The sequence below is a fragment of the Terrapene carolina genome, unplaced genomic scaffold, assembly GCF_002925995.2.
Source record: "Terrapene carolina triunguis isolate 2854851 unplaced genomic scaffold, T_m_triunguis-2.0 Scaffold246, whole genome shotgun sequence".
Lineage (NCBI taxonomy): Eukaryota > Metazoa > Chordata > Testudines > Emydidae > Terrapene > Terrapene triunguis.
The window spans coordinates 664,246-688,675 of NW_020664597.1; the positions used below are offsets into that span (position 1 = coordinate 664,246).

At 48.5% G+C, this 24,430-nt stretch overlaps 1 protein-coding gene across 1 annotated transcript in view; it reads right to left on the bottom strand.

Annotated features, from left to right (window-relative positions):
• The window catches only part of LOC112116786 (stonustoxin subunit beta-like), a 49,527-nt gene that overhangs the window by 9,245 nt on the left and 15,852 nt on the right, over positions 1-24,430 (bottom strand). The window contains exon 2 of the mRNA XM_029912790.1: positions 1,977-3,998. Within this exon, the coding sequence (XP_029768650.1) occupies positions 1,977-3,998 (2,022 nt within the window). The remainder of the gene's footprint in view (positions 1-1,976; positions 3,999-24,430) is intronic.

The following is a 24,430-nucleotide window of genomic DNA, read 5'->3' on the forward strand; positions in this document are numbered from 1 at the left end:
CTCCCCCTCCCTCCCAGGTTTGAGAGCCTGGGAGGGAGGGGGAGACTCCGAGTGGCCGCGGCGCGGGCGCCGCTCCTCCCCCTCCCTCCCAGGCTCTCAAGTCTGAGAGGGAGGGGGAGCAGCGGCGCGCGAAACGGCCGCTCGGGATCTCCCCCTCCCTCCCAGGCAGCAGCAGCGGAGGTGAGCCAGGGCGGCCGCGGCACATTTTTAGGGGCGGCATTCTGGCGCCGGCCATGCCGCCCCTAAAAATGTGCCGCCCCAAGCACCAGCTTGTTTGGCTGGTGCCTAGAGCCGGCCCTGCTGTTGTCTCCTGAAAGGTTTTTTCATTTGAACATTTCAACGTCACTTCAACTCGTGCCCTTTCCGAGCAGCTGTCTCTGCACAACCTGTTGCCTTAGATTAGGTGTAGGCTACATAAAAAGCACTAGTGAAGTCAGTACAAACTAAAATTTCATACAATGACTTGTATATACTGCTCTATATACTATACACTGAAATGTAAGTACAATATTTATATTCCAATTGATTTATTTTATAATTATAAGGTAAAAATGAGAACGTCAGCAAATTTTTCAGTAACAGTGCGCTGTGACACTTCTGTATTTTTATTTCTGATTTTGTAAGCAAATAGTTTTTAAGTGAGGGGAAACTTGGGAGTAGGCAAGACAAATCAGGCACCTGAAATATGTACAGTGATCTGGAAAGGTTAATATCCACTGGTCTAAATTAGCTGTTACTCAAAGAGACTTTGCAGTCATTGTGGATAGTTCTCTGAAAACATCCACTCAATGTGCATCGGCAGTCAAAAAAACTAACAATGTTAGGAACCACTAAGAAAGGGATAGATAATAAAACAGTAAATATCAAAGAGACACTATATAAATCCATTGCACATCCACACCTTGAATACTGCATACAGATGTGGTCACCCATTTCAAAAAAGATATACTGGAACTGGAAAAAGTACAGAGAAGGGCAACAAAAATGATTAGGGGTATGGAACAGCTTTGGTATGCGGAGAGATTAAAAAGACTGGCACTTTTCACCTTGGAAAAGAAACGACTAAGGGGATATAGAACAGAGGTCTAAAAAATCATGAATGATGTGGAGAAAGTGAATAAAGGAAGTAAGTGTTATTTACTTCTTCACATAATGCAAGAACTAGGGATGACCTGGTTAAATAATAGGCAACCAGTTTAAAACAAACAAAAGGAAGTACTTCTTCACAGAATGAACAGTTAACCTGTGGAAATCGTTGCCAAAACTATAACTGGGCTCCAAATACAATTAGATAAGTTCATGGAGGATAGGTCCATCAATGGCTATTAGCCAAGATGATCAAGGATGCAACCCCATGCTCTGAGTGTCCCTAACCTCTGTTTGCCAGAAGCTGGGAATGGGCAACAGGGGATGGATCACTTGATGATTCCCTGTTCTGTTCATTCTGTCTGGGGCACCTGGCATTGGCCACTGCCGGTAGAAAGGATACTGTGCTAGATGGACCTTTGGTCTGACCCAGTATGGTCGTTCTTATGTTGATCCACTCTGTGATCTGTGTCTGGGGTATCGATCACCTAAGCAAGTGTTTCTCAATCTTTTTGATACCAGGGAGCGGCTTGCTGCCTTCCTAAACTGTGTCAAGGAAATCTCAGGGACCAGCAAGGAGGCTGCCATAGACTGGCACCTGTCCATGGACTGGGCATTCAGAAACATTGACCTAACCCATCTAGTCCGTGCATAGGAACCAGCTTGGGTGTTTAAAGTGGATGCTAAGATTTATTTGTAATTTTATTCCTAGTTTGAATCAAAGCTGATTCTGCATTAGACACCCAGGATATTTTAGATTAATTCCCACGATAAGGATTCTCTTACCTGATCCAGTAGCTCCAGGCACTAGAGGACTTTAATTGAGGAAAAAAATAGGCAGATTTATTTATGTTTACCTCTCTTTAGGGTTGAGATGCAACTCTCCTCACTTGGGTCACTCACAGCCCCATCCGCACACACAGCCGACACTCTGAATCTGTAGGTCGTCTCAGGCCTCAGTTCAGCAATGTTACAAGAGCCAGTTCTGTCTCCTGTCCTTCGTTCCAGCCATTTGTCTTTCTGCTCATATATTTCACCTCCAGCCTCCTCTTTATATTCCACCTGATACTCCCTTATACCGACTCCATCTTCAATGACACTTGGACTCTCCCAGGTGAGGGTGATGGAAAATAATTCTACAGTGGCCATTGCCAGGTTCCCAGGAGGGCTGGTAGGGGGAAGAGTCTTCACAGGATCACTCACGTCGCTGCTCTCGCTGAGCCCTGGTTCGCTCACTGCAGCGTATCGGAACTGGTACTCGGTGTTTGAACGTAGCCCTGTTACTGTGAATGTCTCTTGTGTGCTATTTACATCCACAGCTGTCCAGTTCTCCTGCCCTACAATTCTGTACTCTACCAGATAGCCGGATATCGCAGCCCTTCCAGAGTCTGATGGGTTAAATGTGAGCTGCACACAATTGTGTCTGATTCCATCAATCAGAGGAGGGAGTGGTTTTGATGGGGGCTCAAAGTTGGTGCTGACCAGCTCTCCATCTGCATACAGGTAAATGGAAGCTCCTGGATGTTCCTCATCTGGAACAGAGGCCACAATGAACCGGGTCTTTGCTTGAGATTTATTGACCTTGGTAAAGTCAGAGAAGGACTTGGCGAATTTTCGTGCTTTTCTTTTTATCTCTTCATCCTCAAACCACTGTTTGGAGTTTGATGTCTCATAGGGAGAACTGGCTGAGGCTGAATCATGATTTTTCTCCAGAAACTGTCTTTGAAGCCAAAAGTTCAAATCTGATAAATATGGTTCTTTGTTGTGTATTGAAGTGAGTGTGAAAGACACAACAGAGTCATGCTCAGGGCTGAGGACTATTTTTTCTAGTTCACTCTCGGAGGATACAACTTCCACATTCTGTAGCCTAGTAAGGTAGGAATCCACTAAATTCATCTCTCGCTCCTTGGTATCCAGAAATTCATTGAGTCTCTGTGTATTGAATGGTGATTGCTTTTTGCTTATTAAAATGTCCACCAGGGCCCCTTCCTCTGCTCCACCTCCACGGATAGCAGGTAAGATTCTTGCTAGTTGTTTCTGGAATGTCTGTCTGTGTTGCTGACAGAGATCTTTGAATTGCTGGATTTTCTTTTTGATTTCGGGGAAGGTTGTGGCAATTGGATTTTTCATCATGTCATTGCATCGCATGTCCAGTTCAGTCAGTTGCTCCAAGGCTGTTTGAGCATCAAAGATCAGTGTTATGCTGATCTCACGCACCAGCTTAGCAGCTCTGGAATCCAGCAGCTGCAATGGGTACAGCCAGACTCTCACTGGTACGGCCTTCTCCCCATTGTCACCCAGCAGCTTTGGGAGGGTGGAATAAATTTCCATGGCATCTTGGTAAGTAACTGGATTGTTCTCAAGAGCAAAATCACCATAGAACGTGCAACTGAAGTTTTCAGTCTCTGATGCTTTTTTGTACTCCATTTTCACGGGCCCCTCTCCTCCTCCTGAAATTTTTGGTAATTTTTCTATCATAAGTTTCATGTTTCCCTGTATCTCTACTACACTCTCAGTTGAAGAAACTTCCCTGTCAAACACAAAGAAAGCCTGAGCCCCATACAGCACAGCCGTGACCACATGGGTTGCTTTCTTTTGGTCATATACAGCAGGATAAGAGACATTCTGGTGCTCTGAATGGCTTATGGCCAGCTGCTCAAACTTGGTTGTTGCTGAATATTTCAAAGTAACTCGGGCTTGATTTTTGGAGCTCTTGGTATCATTTAAAAATGCTGCTGATCCATTCACTTCTACCAGGCCCCCCAGGAAACTCGCCTTTAGGGATCCTGAGAGACTGAGAGCAGAGGCCTTAGCTTCCATAGTGTCAGATGCAATGATTTGAAATTCAGCCTTGTGCTGCATCGTTGTCCCCACTTGTTTGCTAAGGGTATCGGTGTTCCATAAAGCGATACCTGAGAAATTCCACACAAACACTCAGTTAGTGACAGATTAAATTGAATGAGAAGGATTTCATATCACATTCATTGACTCATATTAAAGTAACATGCTACCAGTGAGACGTGTAGAATGACAGTGCTCTGTTGGAAGGTCTGTCTGTTTGTCTTAGGCTTTTATTTGGCATCTATTTTGTGTCTAAGGGCCAATAACACCTATCAATAACATATTAGGGTTATTATGAGTTTGGGGTGCTGAGTATAACAGTAGTTAGCACATGAAGAATTCAAACACCATCTGAGGCAATTTAAAAGGAGAGATTTTATTTCACATAGTCTATAGTACATGGCATGAAAATATTGTAGTGTTTTATATTTACTGTATCATCCTTTAAAAACCAACAGAGCTCTATGATTTAAATGTCAAACCACTACTTCAGCAAATGAAAAAAGAACTGGAGTTGTGGGGGAAGTATGCAATTTCTTGGCGGGGGACAATAGCCACAATCCAAATTAATATTCTGCCAAGGATATTTTTCTTATTTCAAAATCTTTCTGTGATTATCCCAGATAAAATCCAAGCAGAAATACAGAGGATGTTGTTAGAATTTATATGGAATAAGAAAAGACCAAAAGTGAGACCAAATACATTATACAGACCTATTAACCAGAGTGGACTAGCTGTTTGAAATATTCTGTGGTACTGTCAAATCAGCCAGCTCAAAGCTGTAGTGGACTGGGAGCCCTTTAACCTAGCCAAACACTGGGTCTTTATTGAACAAGAAAATTGTGGCATTGTACACATCATTGGGCTACCACGGATTAATAAATAAATCACACCTGCCAGAAATGTACACGCATCCTTAGCAAAGGCTACTCCATGGGTCTGGAATAGAACTAGAGATAGGATCAGTTCTCACCAATGATACCCAATGCAAATAATCCCAATCTTAACCCAAATCAAGAACCAGAGAGCTTCAAAGTTTGGGAAAGCAATGGAACACACACAGTTGGCCAGTTATTCAATAAATAAATGTTCTAATTTATTTAGAGATTAAAACTAACTTTAACTGGCCCACTGGCCCCTGGTACCAGTACTTTCAAGTCAGGCATTATGTTTCTCAACTTTCTAGAAAACCTGTTTGTTACAGAAAGCCAACTTTAATAGAAGTGACAGCATCTGGTCAGTTAAGAAACAAAAACATTATAACTAATTTACCAATCTTTGCAGACATCTTTCCTGACAAAAAAAAAGTGTCCCTATATGACACACAGGGGAAAGAATAAGGATAGACAAATTACCCCAAAGGAATGGGGTTTGATCTGGAAAAGAGAACGAGAAACCGCAGTCTGTAGCACAACAAAAGAGAAAAAATTAAGATACTGTTTTACTGGTACCTCACACCAGTCAGGTTAAAAAATATAGAGACACTAAATGGGGATAAATGTTGGAGAAATTGTGGTGAAAGATTTTTATGCATGTATGGTGGATATGTCCAGTCATCAGAGTGTTGGGATGTAATCAGTAACCAAATATCACCAATTGTTGGATATTTATTATCAAATGATCCTCTGGTAATCCTCTTGGGACATCCTAGTAGAAATGGTCACACAGAAGGAAATTAATAATTTCTCATCTGCTAGTAGCTGCTCAGTTATTGGTAGCCTCTCGTTGGAAAAAGAAAAATAACCCAACCATTGAGGAATAGCTCTAAAAATATGGGAGGTTGTGGCTATGAAAAAATTAACGCACCATGACATAGCCAGCAAAGTAGACAGAGGACAGGTAGATACTTAGATATTTGGTTATCTTTCATTCAGTACTCAGACAAAGTCCATTTACTTGCCCCCCTTCCCCCTCAAAAAAAAAGCATACGTGTCCAATTTTTTTGAATATTAACATTTGATAGATATCTGATCTGTCAAATGAGTACCTGGAGATTTAACTCAATTTAATAAATCACTAGAAATGATGTAGATTTTATAATGATGCTCATTCTGTAATGTGTAACACCGTGTTAAACAGAAAGATGTGATGACTATATTCCTGTGAAATGTCTCTTTAAACAAAAGATAACTGTTGTAATGATTGTTTTGTTTCATTTCTGATAGTTACATGGCAAGGATTTCTAAACTTGTTAAAACTTCCTAAATAAATAGTGTAAAAAGTAAAATGTTAGCCTACCAAAAGAAACAAAAGTAGACATCCCTCCCCACCCCAAATGAATTTTTACAAAAATGTAAAACAAAACATTTTTTTCCCCTCAAGTAGGGCTTGAAGTTCCTATTTCACAAGATAAAACAACTGATGTGTCCACACCAAGCTATTGCTGCCACTAAACAGAAAGAACTATACCAACATACCTACTCTACATTTTAGCATTGTATTACTAGGATTATAGATCAATTGAAAAGTGAGCTATAGAAAATCACACTGATTCACCTGGTAAAATCCCAATATAGATAAATTTTATTCCATGCACAAAAATTATATTAAAATGAAAAGGACACTTAAGAATGTGCATGCAGATACAATGCTGAAACAATGACATGATTAACTCAGCTTCTATTATATGTATTACATTATATATAAACCTTTAAGCAAAATGATAAGCTATATTGAAATATTAAGCAGAAGTACTAGCTTCTCCATATCATACTTACGACTTTATAAGGGAAGTGGGGTAGAATCTTAATTTTAGCACAACTGTAAATTTGGCTTGGGAACTTAGATTGGCCAGAAAATTGACACATTGACAGCAAAGGAGAATTTTTCTGAGGAAAATCTGTCAAACTACTTTTGATCTAGAGACCATAAAAAAATTACCTTGTTAGAAAACTGGGTAATGAATTGTGTTAGTCAAATATATATAGTAAATCATGTTAGAGAAATGAATACAGTAGACACTTGTTTGTAGAACATATTGGTGCCGTTTTGCTATGTTGCTCCTAAGTGACTTTTGCTGTTATGGGGAGTGTCGCCTGACCAAAGGCAGCCTGCTTTTAAAACAGCTACAGAACATGCAAACAATCTAGAATTGTAACAATATGATGCATGTTTATTATTATTGCTACAGTTTTACATTAGTATACATACTGTACATTTTAAACATCTGCTCTGTTCTGCATTTGAAGCCTACTACCATATTGTATCAAGAATACAGTATTAATTGAGTTAACATTATAAAAGCATCAAGTTTTATTTTTATGTTTTCAGAACAAACTTCAACCATGACAACAAATGCAATCTCTTGCTCTTACTTGTAAACATTTTTGTACTCACAATTAACTATCATACTTTGTACACAGTGTAAGTCACCCTAGCTAAGGGTGTCTGCTAAGCAAATAAACAACAACACTGTAATAACCTAAATTAAAGTATTATTCCACATCAAAGTGTATTCTATTTATATAGTGAGTATCAACTTGTAAGTTAATTAAGAATGGATAAACTCACTCATATCAGGTGAAAGAACTCGGTTAATTCGGCTCTGCTTTTTCTCAGTAGCAATTTTGTTTTGAAGATAGGATTCAATGGCCTAAAGAGACCTGTAGTCCCTATCACCAAATCCCTCTAGCTGTGAAAAGTGCCAAAGTGTGTTCAAAGTCTTCAACAGCTTTGAGTTTCTCAGAGGTGGACCTTCATCAAAATCACTGTCACTCTCTCGAAATATATCATAATCAAGAATGCGTTACCTAGGGAGGTGGTGGAATGACCATCCGTAGAAGTTTTTAAGGCCAGGCTTGACAAAGCCCTGGCTGGGATGATTTAGTTGGGGTTGGTCCTGCTTTGAGCAGGGGTTGGACTAGATGACCTCCTGAGGTCCCTTCCAACCCTGAGATTCTATGATTCTAAGAGGATAATCATCAACACAAGCTCAATTCTCTGGCTTTGCAACAGCTGCAGCATTCAGTAATTCCTCATTGGTTAGCTCTCCAATATGAGCAAATCCTCATACACAGCCACAGCAGCTACTAAGTCCTCTTTTTCCACATTGACTGGAAGTGGAACATCGTTCAGGGGTTGTCAAATTTTTACCAATATCTTCATCTTGCACACACTCCACTGGCACAACCAATTTGCCTTTCCGGAAAGAGTTGGAAATTGTTGCCAGATTTACATCTTGCCATACCTCAGCAACAAGATGAACTCGATCTTGCAAATTTACAGTTTTCAGGACTGTCTGAACATCTGCGTTGGGATCTGCATCAAGAACAATAATCCGGTTTGTGATTTTTGATCGGTAATGTCCTTTCCTCTTAATCACACCTTGACCCATAGGTTGCATCAAAGATGTAGTGTTGGGGATAAGAATTTGAGCTGAATGTTAATGAGAAGCACTCCTTGGTGGGGGGGGGGTGTGAAGCACTTATCCAGTAACAGCCATATCTTATGGCTCTGCAAGCGAACCTGACAACCCCACTTTTTAAGCCAGTTGACAAAAATCTCACCTGTCATGCAGACATTTGCTGAACTGACATATTTGAGGGGAAGTTTACTGAAAGGCTGGAATTTGTCATTCCCTTCCATGGGGAGTGGGTATAAGAGGCAGGGGAAGGCAATGCCTTCCCAAACTGCCAGGGTGGCCCCGCCCACATTCCGCCTCCAGGCTCCCTCCCTCAGCGGCGATCACGGCTCCCAGCAGTCTCCAGGCTTCAGCCACGCTGAGGCTGGGGAGGTTGGGGCTGGGCGCTGCCCACCCTCCCCATGCTCCCGGGTTGGGGAGGCAGGCTGGCCGCACACCACTCACAAAGGGGGAGAAGGGTATGCCCCTATGGGCGGGGTGCTTGGGCAGGACCCCGGGGGGAAAGGGTGGGGCTGGTGGTTTGCCTCCCCCAGCCCTAGGTTCACCCACTGCCCATGCTCCCATCCATGTTGGCACAGACAGGCACACTTACCCTGTCCTTTGAAGCTGTCCCTCCTTCTAGCTTTTCATTTTATTCTACACGTCGTCTGTCACAGAGCCCTTTCAGATAAAGTCTTGTTTCATCAGCATTGTAGATGTTAGCTGGGGAAAACTTTTCAAGCTACTGGTTTGTCTGCTGTTTTTCCACCATGCTCTTTTTTGTAAGTGACATTGAAGCATGTCTTCCACCTGCTAAACTAACCATCATTTGCCTTAAAATCATTTAATCCAAGTGAAGCAGCAAGCTGAAGGGCTTTCTCCTTGATTGTGTGTCCATCAAACAGTGCTCCCTGCAGACTCTTCTCCTTGAACCATATAAAGAGAGCCTGGTTGACATCAGGGGCTTTTCATTCACGCCCACGCTTATGGCAGCTATTGAACTGTCCATCTTCATATTTAACCAAAAACTTATCCTTCTGTTTCCACATTCTGCATACAACTGACCTGTGGAACTCCCAGTTGACTGCAACTTGGTTTGAGTAACCCCCGGAGTTTGACAGTCTCAGATAATCTGAACTATTTTCTTTCAGTGCGAGACTTCTTGGCATTTTGTCGGTATTTGGCACAAAAAAGTGATGCAAGTAAATGGATGATGTGATGTCACAGTGTCACAAATGTTGCTTTTATGTGGTGCTTATGTTGCTCTTACTGAGTGGACAATTCACAGTAGGGAAACTGTTCCCAGCAAAAATGTTGCTCGTAAGCAGCAGTTGCTCTTAAAAGGTATTGCTGCAAACAAGCACCTACTGCACTGTATATACTATTATAAGAAGATATGAAGGAATTGTTCCTTTTGTATGTTTTTGTTGATGCAGCATTCCAGAACAAGCTTTAGGATTGTCTAAACAGTAAAACCTTGGTCTGTGTAACTAGCAGGGTGAAACAGAACCTCATAAGGGAATTGCTAATGTCAGGTGCAGCCAAGATGAGAACAGGTAAAAACCCAAGGCCACAAAAACAGACCAGTAAGATATGAGCAACTGGATGGAGCCAGCAGAGATTAACAGCAGGAAATGGAGGACAAATAAAAGAAAGATATTATAGGGTAAGCAATGTATTAGTTTAGGTTAGTTATTGGGATTTATGAAAAAAATGTTTAGTCAGCGGTTTAGAATAGGTACACAGCTGAGTAACGGAGTCTGTGTAAAATCAGTTCTTGATTTAGTGCTGGTCCCAAAGGTGAATATAGCTGAAGCTTTTGGTAATAGTGACCATAACATAATAAAATTTAACATCCTTGCGGGGGGGAACACACATAAGAACATAAGAATGGCCGTACTGGGTCAAACAAAAGATCCATCCAACCCAGCATCCGGTCTACCGACAGTGGCCAATGCCAGGTTCCCCAGAGGGAGTGAACCTAACAGGTAATGATCAAGTGATCTCTCTCCTGCCATCCTTCTCCACCCTGCGACAAACAGAGTCTAGGGACACCATTCCTTACCCATCTTGGCTAATAGGCATTAATGGACTTAACCTCCATGAATTTATCTAGTTCTCTTTTAAACCCTGTTATAGTCCTAGCCTTCACAACCTCCTCAGGCAAGGAGTTCCACAGGTTGACTGTGCGCTGTGTGAAGAAGAACTTCCTTTTATTTGTTTTAAACCTGCTGCCCATTAATTTCATTTGGTGACCCCTAGTTCTTATATTATGGGAACAAGTAAATAACTTTTCCTTATTCACTTTCTCCACACCACTCATGATTTTATATACCTCTATCATATCCCCCCTTAGTCTCCTCTTTTTCAAGATGAAAAGCCTTAGCCTCTTTAAACTCTCCTCATATGGGACCCGTTCCAAACCCCTAATCATTTTAGTTGCCCTTCTCTGAACCTTTTCTAATGCCAGTATATCTTTTTTGAGATGAGGAGATCACATCTGTATGCAGTATTCAAGATGTGGGCATACCATGGATTTATATAAGGGCAATAAGATATTCTCTGTCTTATTCTCTATCCCCTTTTGTAATGATTCCTAACATCCTGTTTGCTTTTTTGACTGCCGCTGCACACTGCGTGGACGTCTTCAGAGAACTATCCACGATGACTCCAAGATCTTTTTCCTGATTAGTTGTAGCTAAATTAGCCCCCATCATATAGTTGGGATTATTTTTTCCAATGTGCATTACTTTACATTTATCCACATTAAATTTCATTTGCCATTTTGTTGTCCAGTCACTTAGTTTTGTGAGATCTTTTTGAAGTTCTTCCCAGTCTGCTTTGGTGTTAACTGTCTTTAGCAGTTTAGTATCATCTGCAAACTTTGCTACCTCACTGTTTACCCCTTCTTCCAAATCATTTATGAATAAGTTGACTAGGATTGGTCCTAGGACTGACCCTTGGGGAACACCACTAGTTACCCCTCTCCATTCTGAAAATTTACCATTAATTCCTACCCTTTGTTCCCTGTCTTTTAACCAGTTCTCAATCCACGAAAGGATCTTCCCTCTTATCCCACGACAACTTAATTTACGTATGAGCCTTTGGTGAGGGACCTTGTTAAAGGCTTTCTGGAAATCTAAGTACACTATGTCCACTGGATCTCCCTTGTTCCAAAATCTTATGCTCCAATACATCTGTTAGTTTTAAAGGTGCCACAGGACTCTCTTTGGGAATCTCCCTAACATCCTCAGCCCTGAAGACTGAAGCAAAGAATCCATTTAGTTTCTCCGCAATGACTTTATCATCTTTAAGCGCTCCTTTTTGTATCTCGTCCATCAAGGGGCCCCACTGGTTGTTTAGCAGGCTTCCTGCTTCTGATGTACTTAAACATTTTGTTATTATCTTTTGAGTTTTTGGCTAGCCGTTCTTCAAACTCCTTTTTAATTACATTTTTACACTTAATTTGGCAGTGTTTATGCTCCTTTCTATTTACCTCACTAGGATTTGACTTCCACTTTTTAAAAGATGCCTTTTTATCTCTCACTGGTTCTTTTACATGGTTGTTAAGCCACAGTGGCTGTTTTTTAGTTCTTTTACTGTGTTTTTTTTAATTTGGGGGTATACATTTAAGTAGGGCCTCTATTATGGTGCCTTTGAAAAGTGTCCATGCAGTTTGCAAGGATTTCACTCTAGTCACTGTACCTTTTAATTTCTGTTTAACTAACCTCCTCATTTTTGCATAGTTCCCCTTTCTGAAATTAAATGCCACAGTGTTGGGCTGTTGAGGTGTTCTTCCCACCTCAGGAATGTTAAATTTTATTATATTAAGGTATGGTATGTGTCTTTGCTGCTGCAGCATTCCAGAACAAGCTTGAGCATTGTGTAAACAGTAAAACCTTGGTTTGTGTAACTAGCAGGGTGAAACAGAACCTCATACGGGAATTGCTAACTTCAGGTGCACCCAAGATGAGCTAACAGGTAAAAACCCCAAGGCCACAAAAACAGACCAGTAAGATATGAGCAACTGGATGGAGCCAGCAGAGATTAACAGCAGGAAATAGATGACAAATAGCAGCCCATCACCATGCCATTTACTTTCAGAAAGGGGAACTACACAACCATGAGGGTGTTAATTAAATGGAAATTAAAAGTTACAGCGCCAAAAGCGAAATCCCTGTAAGCTCAATGGAAAGTTTTTAAAGATACCATAATAGGGGCTCAAATTAAATGTATACCCTACATTAAAAAACACAGTAAGAGGACCGAAAAAGTCCCACTGTGGCTAAACAACCAAGTAAAAGAAGCAGTTAGAAGCAAGGAGATATCCTTTAAAAAGTGGAAATTAAATCCTATTGAGGAAAATAGAAAGGAGCATAAACTCTGACAAGTGAAGTGTAAAAATCTAGTTAGGAGGGCCAAAAAAAGAATTTGAAGAACAGCTAGCCAAAGACTCAAAAAGTAACAGCAATTTTTTTTTTTTTAGTGTATCAGAAGCCGGAAGCCTGCTAAACAACCAGTGGGGCCACTGGATGATCGAGCTGCTAAAGGAGCACTCACAGACAATAAGGCCATTGAGGAGAAACTGAATGATTTCTTTGCATTAGTCTTCATGGCTGACAATGTGAGGGAGATTCCCAAATCTGAGTCATTCTTTTTAGGTGACAAATCTGGGGAACTGTCCCAGATTCAGGTGTCATTGGAGGAAGTTTTGGAACAAATTGATTAATCAGGAATAAATCACCAGGCTCAGATAGTATTCAACCGAGAGTTCTGAAGGAACTCAAATGTGAAGTTGCAGAACTACTAACAGTGGTTTGTAACCTATCATTTAAATCAGATTCTAAACCAGATGACTGGAGGATAGCTAAAGTGATGCCAATTTTTTAAAAAGTCTCCAGAGGTGATCCCGGCAATTACAGGCCAGTAAGCCTAGCTTCAGTAACAGGCAAATTGTTTGAAACTATATTAAGGAACAGAATTATCAGACACCTAGATTTGTTAGGGAAGAGTCAACATGGTTTCTGTAAAGGGAAATCATGCCTCAATCTACTAGAAGTCTTTGAATTCAACAAGCATGTGGATAAGGGTGATCCACCTCGCCAAAGGCTCTAAAGCAAAGTAAGCAATCATGGGATAAGAGAGAAGGTCCTCACATGGATCAGTAACTGGTTAAAAGATAGAAAACAAAAGTTAGGAATAAATGGTCAGTTTTCAGACTGGAGAGAGGTAAATAGTGGTGTCCTCCAAGGGTCTGTACTGTGACCAGTACTGTTCAACATATCCATAAACAATCTGGAAAATAGGTAAACAGTGAGATGTTTTGCAGATGATAAACTACTGAAGATCGCTAGTGAGCGGGACAGCCGGGTGCAGGCTCAGGAGCTAGTGTGATGATAGCAATGAGCCAGGGGCTTAATGGGGGGGCCTCCAGGGCCACATGGGGATGGGGGTAGGGAGTGCAGGGTCACAGGGGGTAGAGGGATGCTGGGCCACATGGGAACAGGGGGTGCAGGGACACTCAGGGACAGAGGCAGATGTACCTGACTGAATGTGAGACTCTCTGGGTCAGCAAGGGTCTGCATGGGGGAGGCTTCCTAACTTCATCACAATCGCTCTCCCCCCACCCCAAAACAAACAAACAAAAACAAACAAACCCTGTTCCACACTTCTCCCACTCACACCCAGCAACCCTCCAGGTTCACTCCCATGATCCTTCCCTCTCCCTCAGCACCTCCATTATCCCTGACTCCCAGAAGCCTTTGCACTGCTTCTCAGGGGTGCGGGAAATACATGTCTGTATTGTATCTTAAATGAATTACTCAAAGTTCTATAATATGTCTAGTAAGGAATCTATTTGAAAAAAAATTGTTGCTGGTTTTTGTTTGTTTGTTTGTATTGTTACAGACATATCTGCTGATAAGTATTTTCAAATAAACTACCAAAGTAATTGAAAATGGCGTGGTTATATTTTGTTATTTTGACAAATAAAATGTGCAGAATTTTAAAATATTGTGTGCAGAATTTTTAATTTTTTGGTGCTTATGTCCTCCAGGAGTAATTTAATAATTGTAATTACTACTTTAGCCAACATTTATATGAAAATTAATATTGATTAACCTCTTTTTGATTGCATTAAGGGAGCATTAGCTTACTAAGTTTAATGTTGGTTTCCTTTTTTGAAACAACTTCTACTTTCGAGAGTACTCTCAAATCAGGACACTTTGATTTAAAAACTACCAATAGTTAGTTTGTTTTATATATATATATATATATATATATAAAAACAAAATTATAACAATATGATATATATATCAGTTGAAAAAAATGACCTATGAATCAAGTCTGGAGGCACAAGAAGTTTCATAGAATTTATGGCCAGAAAGGGCAGTTAGATCATCCAGTCTGACCTCCTCCAGCATAGTTCTAGGCATAATTTACAGAGTTTGTATTAAGGCTAAATATTTCTATAGCAATAACAGTTAATTACCACATTTATTTTAACATTCTGTTATTAAATATTTCTAGTAATTCTAATACTCCAACCACACAACACAATAACTCTCAAAGGAAAATAGGTTACACATTGTCTTAATGTGGCAAGGAATCATCATAATTTTTCCTTATAGTCTTAAACTGGACATTAAGAACATTAATTGACTTGGAGGATATGACACTGGATGATCTAGAGTTAAGCTTCTTGCTTTATGCAGATGGCATTGTACAACTGACAGACACATTTGAAGTAATAATGATACTTTGGGACTAACAATAAATCCCATGATAAAATGGTTGCATCATGGAAAAGAGACAATAAAAATTGTGAAAACTAGCAGCGATGAATTTGTAGAATGAGTACAAAAGAACAGCCGTACTGGATCAGACCAAAGGTCCATCTAGCCCAGTATCCAGTCTTCTGACAGTGGCCAGTGCCAGGTGCCCCAGAGGGAATGAACAGAACAGGGAATCATCAAGTGATCCATCCCCTGTCGCCCATTCCCAGCTTCTGACAAACAGAAGCTAGGGACACCATCCCTGCCCATCCTGGCTAATAGCCATTGATGGACCTGTCCTCCATGAATTTATCTAGTTCTTTTTTGAACCTTATGTGTCCTAGGAAGTTTGATCAGTGCTAATGGTTCCATCAAGGATGGGGTTAAAAAGAGATGTGTTTTAGCTACAAGTGCTGCACAGAAGTTGACGAAATTATGGATGGCTAAACATTATTTTTGCTACGAAAAGGAAAATGTATCCAACCAGTGTATTAACAGTATTACTCTATGGTCTAGAAGCAGCTCCATTAAATGAAACAATCATCACAAGGCTGGAGGCAGTAGAGTTGAGATGGCAGATAAAAAAGTGGAATGATTTTAAGAGAAAGGAAGAAGTTAGAAGGAGAGAAGGGTGTGAAATCAAGGTGTGGCAACAATCAAAATGATTATGGTGGTGGAGATTGTCTGCTGCACTAAGAGAGGATAGGATGACAGAGAAAGTAATGCAAACACAATCAATGTCGCTCTAACCTAGAGGCTGAATGCCGACTAAATCATAGAACATATTATGTAGGGATGTGACCACGCTGGACTTAATGAAGGAACAAGCCTGGGACAGGAAGCGATGGTGATGCTGTATTGCTCCCTATGTCTGCAAAGATGCTTGGGAATGAAAAAAAGAGAGAGGAGGAGGAGGAGGTTCCTAGTCCTTATGGCTGGGATCGTAACATGGAAAACATGAACTCAAAATCAGCCAGTGCCTGGATGCTTGCCCAAGTCTCCAGACAGCCTGAAACAACGGCTCTAAGAGGTGTGAACTGCTCCATTCATGTGTCATTCTGTGTCTATAGAATCTGGCATTTTTCTTTTATATCAAATTATTTAAATAGTGTGACAGACCCAGACCAGTGGGGTACAGGAGTCTGGTAGAGGGCGAATATACTGGTCAATGGATGAGTAGTTTTTCTGTTCCCTGAGTGACCAGACCTATTGGGATCCAGGAAGTGGGCGGGTGAAGCCCGCCCACTGCTAAAGGATCCCCCCCAGCCTAAGGGGGGGTCCACAGGACCTGGAGACCAAAAATTTACGGGGGACAACTAATAAAAGAACAGGGACAGGAGTGAGGTCAAAGGGTCAAAGCAAACCAGACGGGGACACCGAGCAGAGAACCCCGGACAGCGCCCACTGCTCCTCAAAGGTGTCAAGGGAGCCAGTGGATGCCGCCCAGAGGAACTCTGCCCGGATACGTGAAAGAACGGAGGACCTGAAATACGCCCCACAGTCACAGGAGACTCCATCGGCCAACCTCTTCACTCTGGTTTTATAGATGGCCAGTTTCGCTAGGGCCAGAAGGAGGTTGACCAGGAGGTCCCGTGACTTTGTGGGGCGACGGATAGGGAGTGCATAAATAAAAAGGTGAGGAGAAAAGTGCAACCAAAATCTTAACAAAATATCTGTGAGGAGCTGAAATAGGGGCTGCAGCCTGGCGCACTCTAGGTAAACATGCGCCAGGGTCTCCCTCATGCCGCAGAAGGGTCAGGTGTCTGGGATAGGGGTAAACTCCGCCAAGTACACGCCCGTGCTCACGGCTCCGTGAAGGAGCCGCCAACTGATGTCCCCGGTGGGCTTCGGGATCAGAGCAGAATAAAGGCTGGCCCACCGGGGCTCCTCACCCTCCAGAGGTGGCAGAAGGTCCCGCCACTTCGTATCGGGGCGGGACGCGAGGGTGAGGACATGAAGAACATGGAGCATGAGCGTGTATAGATGTTTCCTTGGCGCGGTCCGGAACAGAACCGGCTGTAGATCGTGCAGCCGGCTCATGGCGAATGGACGGGGAGGGCGCTGGTTGGGTCCACGGGGCAGGGGCCCGATGAAAAAGTCTGGACGGCTCAGAGTGGAGGGTGGGCGGGGCGTGCCCTCTCGCAGAACCCGGTCGAGACAGTCCCGAGCAGCGGGCGGCAAAGCGGCCCTCACCTCCTGAAGTACGCGCCGGGGAGTACGAGGTCTGGAGAGCCCCATGCGCTGAGCGAGCGTCAGGGGATCCAGCCAGACTCCCCGGTCGTAGTCCAGGAGGTCTCCGACTTTGGTAACTTCTGCTAGGACCAACCTCTGGCGCACCATGGGGGACTCCGCCACCTGCACACGAAGCTGGGGGTTGTGTAGCAGGGGCTCCGTGAGGAGATCTGCCCCCACGGTGGCCGCCACGGACCTGGTCACTGAAAACAGTTTCCAGGTCTGGAGGAGGTCCTGGTAGAAGACCGGCAGCTCGGAGATGCCTCGCGGAAGACCTCTCGGATGGAGACAAAGGAGCTGCCAGTCATATCGGAGCCCTCGGAAGCGGCGCAGGAAGGCGTGTGCCAAAACGCTCCATACCGGACTACCTGCACCACAAAGGAGCCTCTGCAGGGCCTGGAGGCGGAAGACGTGGACCTGAGCGTGCAGACACTTCAGGCCCTGCCCTCCCTCCTCCGGGGGTAGATGGAGAACCCCCGCAGAGACCCAGTGCAGTCCTGACCAAAAGAACTCCAGAATCGACGTCCGGAGGGTGGTCAGGAAGCCCGGGGCCGGGACTAGGGTGTTGAGCCGGTACCAGAGCATGGACAGGACTAATTGATTGAGCACCAGTGCTCTCCCTCGAAGGGAGAGACACCGGAGCAGTCCTGTCCATTTCCGGAGCCGCTCCGACACCCTGCCCTCTAAACCTAGCCAGTTCTCCGGCGGAGACGGATGTGTGGCAGAAAGGTAAATGCCGAGATAGAGCAGCGGACCCACGCTCCACCGGACGGCCTGAAGCGCGGGTGGGAGGGAGCTCGCCTGCCACCCGTCCCCTACCACCAGGCCAGAGCTCTTGACCCAGTTGACCCGTGCGGAGGAGGCCGCCGAATAGACGGTCTGGCAAGCCTCCACCCGCACCAAGTCGCCCGGGTCCTGGACCACGAGGAGCACATCATCAGCGTACGCTGACAGGACCAGCCGCAGCTCCAGCTCCCGCAGCACCAACCCCGTCAACCTCCTATGGAGGAGACAGAGGAAGGGCTCGATCGCTAGAGTATACAGCTGGCCCGAGAGGGGGCACCCTTGACGTACTCCTCGCCCGAAGCTGACCGGTTCGGTCAGGGTCCAGTTGAGCCTGACCAAACATTCTGCGGAGGCGTACAGCACCTGGAGAAAACCCACAAACTGGGGCCCGAAGCCAAACGCTCGCAGAGTGCCCAGGAGATACCCGTGGTCCACCCTGTCGAACGCCTTCTCCTGATCCAGGGACAGGAGGGCGAACGACAGACCATCCCTACACCCAAGTTCCAAGAGGTCCCGGACCAGATACAAGTTGTCGAAGATGGTGCGGCCCGGGACGGTGTAGGTCTGGTCTGGGTGGATCACGTCCGCCAGCACGGACCCTAGCCGCAGCGAGATGGCCTTCGCTACGACTTTATAGTCCGTGCTGAGGAGCGAGATGGGATGCCAATTCCGTAAATCGCGGAGGTCCCCCTTCTTCGGCAATAAGGCGAGCACGGCTCGCCTGCACGAAAGAGGGAGGACCCCGCCCTGCAAGGACTCGGCCCAGACGGTGACAAGGTCCGGGCCGAGGACGTCCCAAAACACGCAGTAGAACTCCACGGTCAGCCCGTCCATGCCCGGAGATTTATTGGTGGGCATGCGGCGGAGGGCTTCCGAGAACTCGGCCAGAGTGAGAGGCAGCTCCAGCTGGTCTCGGTAGCCCGCGCTGACCATCAGGAGTTCATTCCAAAGCATTCTGCAAGCGTTAGGATCGATCGGATCCAGGGAGAAAAGGCCTGCGTAGAAGGCACTGGCCCTCCCGCACTTTTCCACCAGATCCGTGAGGGGGGTGCCGTCCTCTGCTAGAAAGCAGGTGACGTGCTTCTTGGCCCCCCTCTTTTTCTCCAGGGCATAGAAGAAGCGGGAGCCACGATCCATCTCCCGAAGGAGGCGGATGTGGGATCGAACAAAGGCACCTCGGGCCCGATGGTCCTCCAGGGTCCGGAGTTCTTCCCGCTTCTCCCGGCACGCTCCGCTGAGGGATGGATCACCAGGGTTGGCGGCCAGACGCCTCTCCAGCTCTAAGACCTCCCGTTCCAACTGCCCTATCGCCGCATCCCTCCGTCGGCTGGCGCCCCGGATGTAGTCATGGCAGAAGAGCCGGGCGCGCACCTTCCCCAGGTCCCACCACCGCCGCACCGAGGGAAAGGCACGCCGCTGCCCTCGCCAGGCCAGCCAGAACTCCCGGAAGGATGCCACGAAGCCCACATCCTCCAACAAGCTATTATTAAAGTGCCAATAGGCCGGCCCCGGCCTCTCCGCGCAGAGAGAGGCTGTCACGGTGGCTAGATGGTGATCTGAAAAAGGGGCCGGCCGGACGCTGGAGGAGTGGGCCCGGGAAAGATGGAAGCATGACACATAGATGCGGTCCAACCGGGAGTGGTACGACCGATGGACCTCCATCCGGACAAAAGTGAATGTAGAAATGTCATCCGGGTGGTGGTCGCGCCAGACGTCCACCAGGGAGTGATGTTCGACGATCTCCCGGAGGACGTCCACGGCGGCCGGGTGCTGCTCGGTCCCCGAGCGGTCTCGTTCCTCAAGGGTGGCGTTAAAGTCCCCGCCCAGGACCAGGCACTCGCGAGGATCCAAGGTGCCGAGGAAGGCAGACGCCTGCTGATAAAAACGCAACCTCTCCGGGCCCGATGTCGGGGCGTAAACGTTGACGAGATTAACCACAAGCCCCTCCATGCGGACCCGGAGGTGCAGCAGGCGGCCTGGCACAGCCTCGGCGACCCCCAGCACCTCAGGCCGTAGGTCGGGGGAGAACAGGGTCGCCACTCCAGCCGTACGAACTGTGAGGTGGCTAAAATAGACCCTGTCCCCCCACTCCAGCCGCCAGCTAGCTTCAGCTGCCGGATCCGTATGGGTCTCCTGTAGGAAAACCATAGAGTACCCCCCTCCCGAAGGAAGGAGAGCACCTGGCTCCTGCGGAGACCCATCCTACAGCCACGGGTGTTTAATGTTGCAAAGATGATCGGTGCCATAAGGAGGGCTGGGGGGGATCCTCACCGGCAGAGACACTCACGGCCTCCGTCGGGCTGCGCAACAATCTGTGACCTACCCCGTGGGCGATTAAGGAGTCACGGAAGAGGCGGACCTGTTGGTAGGCCGCAGCGGCCTGCCTCCCGGTCCTCTTACCCTCCCCCATGAGGGCCCTCGCGGCCCGGAGGATCTGATGAAAATACCCCCATCGCTGGAGTGCAAGCTGTACCTTGTTGCGGGAGCCACGGACGTCCTCAAGGAACTCCCGTAGCTCCTCTCTCAGCGTATGGGGGGGGTGGGGTCACTGATCTATGGCTTTCCCCCAGTGGGGCCCCTGTCACAGCCCCGTGGCCCACCGAGACGGGCAAGCAGGGGGCAGACCCTCGACGTGGCGTCCGATGGGCCGATGCCACGTGGCCCGCCTCAGATCCTGGCTCAGTGGGGGGCGGCGGAGGGAAAATAGCAGCCCCTGGTGGGTCGGGACAGGGAAAAACAAAGGCCACTCCTTGGGGGTCATCCTCTGGGATATGGAAGGAGACAGCCCCAGGGGTGGCAAAAGCATCACGGGAAGTGGAGGGGACAGGGATGGGGTCGGTGTCAGGGGCAGGGCTGGAATCAGGAATAGGGACAGGGGAAGGGGTGATATTGGGATCGGGGGTCCCAGCAGCCAGGCCACTGGGTGGGGGGGGGTAACACCCCGCAAATGAGCTCAGGGATTTGCGGGGAGGGAGGTGGGCCCTCGGCAATGCCGGGCTCGTGCTCCAAGGCAGATGGTAAGGCCACGGCATCCGTAGGTGGAGAATCAACGATGGGGCCCCCGCCCGGAAAGGAGGTTGGCTGCCCCTCAGCCACGAGGGAGTCCCCTAGCGACTCGGGTCTCGGCTGCGTGGCACTGGCCGTCTCCTCAAGAGGCTCGGCAGCCGCTAGCGGGGTGCCATCTGCGGCCTGCTTGGTGGAAGAGTCCAGGGGCTCCTCGGAGGCGGGAGCAGAGGCAGTGGATAAGGGGACAGAACACGGGGAAAGGGGGGCCGAGGCGAGGTCGCTCAAATCGAGGCCCGCTGGCAGAGGGTCGTCCTCCCCCTGGGTAACCGGGGTCAGACCCAGGGCCTCGATCGCCTCATAAATGGAGGGGAGATCACCTTCCACCACCCCAGGGCTCTCCTCGCCAGCACCCAAAGCGACACTCGCCTTGGTGCTTGCAGGGGCTTCAGATTGTAAGGGGGCGAGAGGGGCCCCAGCAGGGGCTTCCATAGGAAGGGACTCCGGAGGAGGGGCAATATTACCTTCCGGTGCTGCCACGGCATCCCCAGCCAGCACCGTTGAATTGGAAGCGGCAGGGGGCAAAACGGAAGGCTCGGCATCGGTGCCCCCCTTCCTGGTCTTCCGGGGGGCTACCGCATCAGATGGGAGGAGCGGAGCACGAGCCTTCCGCTTGCCCCGCTTCCCCTGTACTAAGGACCAGCCCTCCATGGCATCATACGGGGGCTGGCAAACAGGGGTCGGGTCTGGGAGCAAGGAAGAAGGCTCAGGGACTCGGGGAGGCAATGGTGGGGCAGCATGTAGGAGGGAGGAGTCTCTCTGGGGCATGCCCACTTCTATGCCCGGCAGTATCCCTACCTCACCCTCCTCCACAGGCCCCGCCAGATCGCAGGTGGCAGAGGCGGGGCCCTCCCACTCATCTGGGCGCACTAGGGGAGATACCTCTTGGGCCCGAGCGGGAGCGTTGTTGGGCCAGAAAGGAGGAGGGGTGGCTTCGGGCACCGGGCAGCCAAGGGCACCGGCGATGATGGGGCCGGCGCCCTGCCAGGGCTCGGGGGTCCCGGATGCCCCTCCGTGCCGGGCCAAGGGGCAGTCCCTCCGGACATGCCCCATCACCCGGCAGAGGTAGCACCGGGCCTCCCCCGTCGAATAATGCACCCGGTAGCGGGCCCCCTGGTAGGGGACCAAGAAGGACCCCTCAAGCGCCTCACCATCACATGCCGACGGCAATGGGAGAGGGCTGACCACGGAGATCGGCCTCCCCAGGGTAGAGAGGGCAGGTAACAGGGCGGCATTAGGAAGGAATGGAGGGACAGAAGTCAGGACCAGTCGGGCGCCCAGGTCTTCTAGCGGCTCCAGGGGGACGTACACGCCCCCCACCACCAGGCCCTTCTCCACCGCCTCCTGAGCGGCGGCCTCTGATGCTAGGAAGAAGACGACCTTTCCGTACATCTTGGAGGCCGCCACAATGGCCGTGGGCCCCACCACCCTCGCCAACGCCCGCACGTAGGTCTCTACGTGGGGCGAGGTGGGTACCAGGAGGCAACGGACACCGTGCTTCCTGGTCAAGGTGGGGAAGGGGCCCCGGCCACTATAGATGGTAGCAGAGGCGGTGGTCGATTGAGATGATGATGCAGCTGCAGGCAGGGGGGGCCGCCGCCACCTGGGCATATGCCCTGGGGGCCGGGGGAGGGACACCTACAGAGCTGGTGGAGGGAACAGCAGGGAGGGACGCCATGGCCGGTTGCAGGGCCGCGGCAGTGGGGGCACCCCCTGCCATGGAGGGCCTGGCTTTTTTAGCGGGGCCTTTATCCTTCTTTGTGCCCTGGCCCTTCCTGCCGGTTGGAGGGACTTCCCCAGAGTCAGAGGGGGCGAGGGACGTGGCAGCAGCGGAGGTCACCTCGGTATCCGCCGCTGCCGGTGTTCCAGCAGGGGTGGTAGTAGGTGGCTCGGCAGCGGCGGTCGAGGTAGAGGCTAGGGGGGACGATGGTGGGGTGGGTGGAGGAGGGGCAGCAGGATCTGCCCGAGGGGTCTCACTCACCTCGCCCCCTGCCATAATGAGGACGGGGGGAGAGCAAACACCAGAGGGGGTTAGGGAAGGGGGAAGCAGGTCGACCACTCCTCCCCGCTAGGCTGCAGGCAGGGGAGGAGGGCGCCAAAAAAAAGGAGGGGGTGGATGGATGGGAGCGGGACTATCAAGGGCTAGGGGTCAGTCACCGACTAGGGAAGGTTTCCGGCTCCTCTTGTTGCACCAAGGAAGGGAGGATATAACAGCATTGGGGGGTGGAGTGAGACAAGGTCAAACTAAAACGGGGAGGGGCACAAGCGCAAGGGAGGGGACATGGGCGCATGAGGGGAGGGGCTAATCAGGGCAAGGGGACGCAGGGAGAAGGGAACAACCAGGCTGGGAATGGGGCAGGGGAACCACGGGGCTAGCTTCAGAGGCTGGGGTGGGTCAAACAGACAAAGGCTGCAGAGGGAAAGGGCGGGGCAGGCAAACAAACTGGAGCTAGCGAGGGGCTGGGGCAAGGGAAAGGGGCAGAAGGTTGCAAGGGGCAAATGGGTAGGTAGCAGGGGCAAAGCTGGGGGCTTGCTGCAGGGGGAGGGGTCAGTCCAAAGGAGGGAGGGCACATGCACCCACGTGCGCTTGTAACAAAAGGAAAGGCAGTTTAGGCTGGCTGCTGTATCAGGCCCAATGGTGGCAACAGGGCGTGGCAAGTCTAGGTGAGCAGCTGAGTCCCAGAGGCAGGAGCTCGAGGCAGATGGTAAGTAGCCGGTGGGGGTGGTGGAGGGGGCAATGATGATGGTGGTGGTGGGGGTTTGGGGGGGGACACAGATGGACCAGGGGGCAGGCTCCACGCCACATCCCCTGTGTCCCCACTAACACAGTCTAGATCCCCACCACAAGAGCACAGTTCAAAAGTTACTCAGTCCGGGAGGGCCCCTCCACGGTGGTCTGTAGAATTCCTACGTGCTCCCCCACTGGCAGATGGTCCTCTTCTCCTCCTCCTCCTCGGGGCTCCAGCAGCTCCCCAGCAGCAAACGCAGCAGCTCCAGGCGGCAGTCTGGTGGCCAGCAGGAAGGACCCCTCTCAGGTGGTGGAGGTGGTGGCGGCATCCATAGCAGCAGGAGCAATGGCTGGGGTCTCTCCCTCCCCTCCTCTGGGGAGTGGGCCAGCAGCCCCCCCCCAAGGGGCTGTAGCTGGAGCAGCAGCAACCAAGGGTGTGGGTGGGTCTAGCAGCCAGCCAGCAGGTAGCAGAGAAGGGGGGAGCAGGGCCGGCTCTGGCTTTTTTGCCGCCCCAGGCAAAAAAGCCTCTGCCCCCCCCCCCTCCCCGCAGGAGGGGGAGGGCGGCCGGAGCCCTGGGAGGAG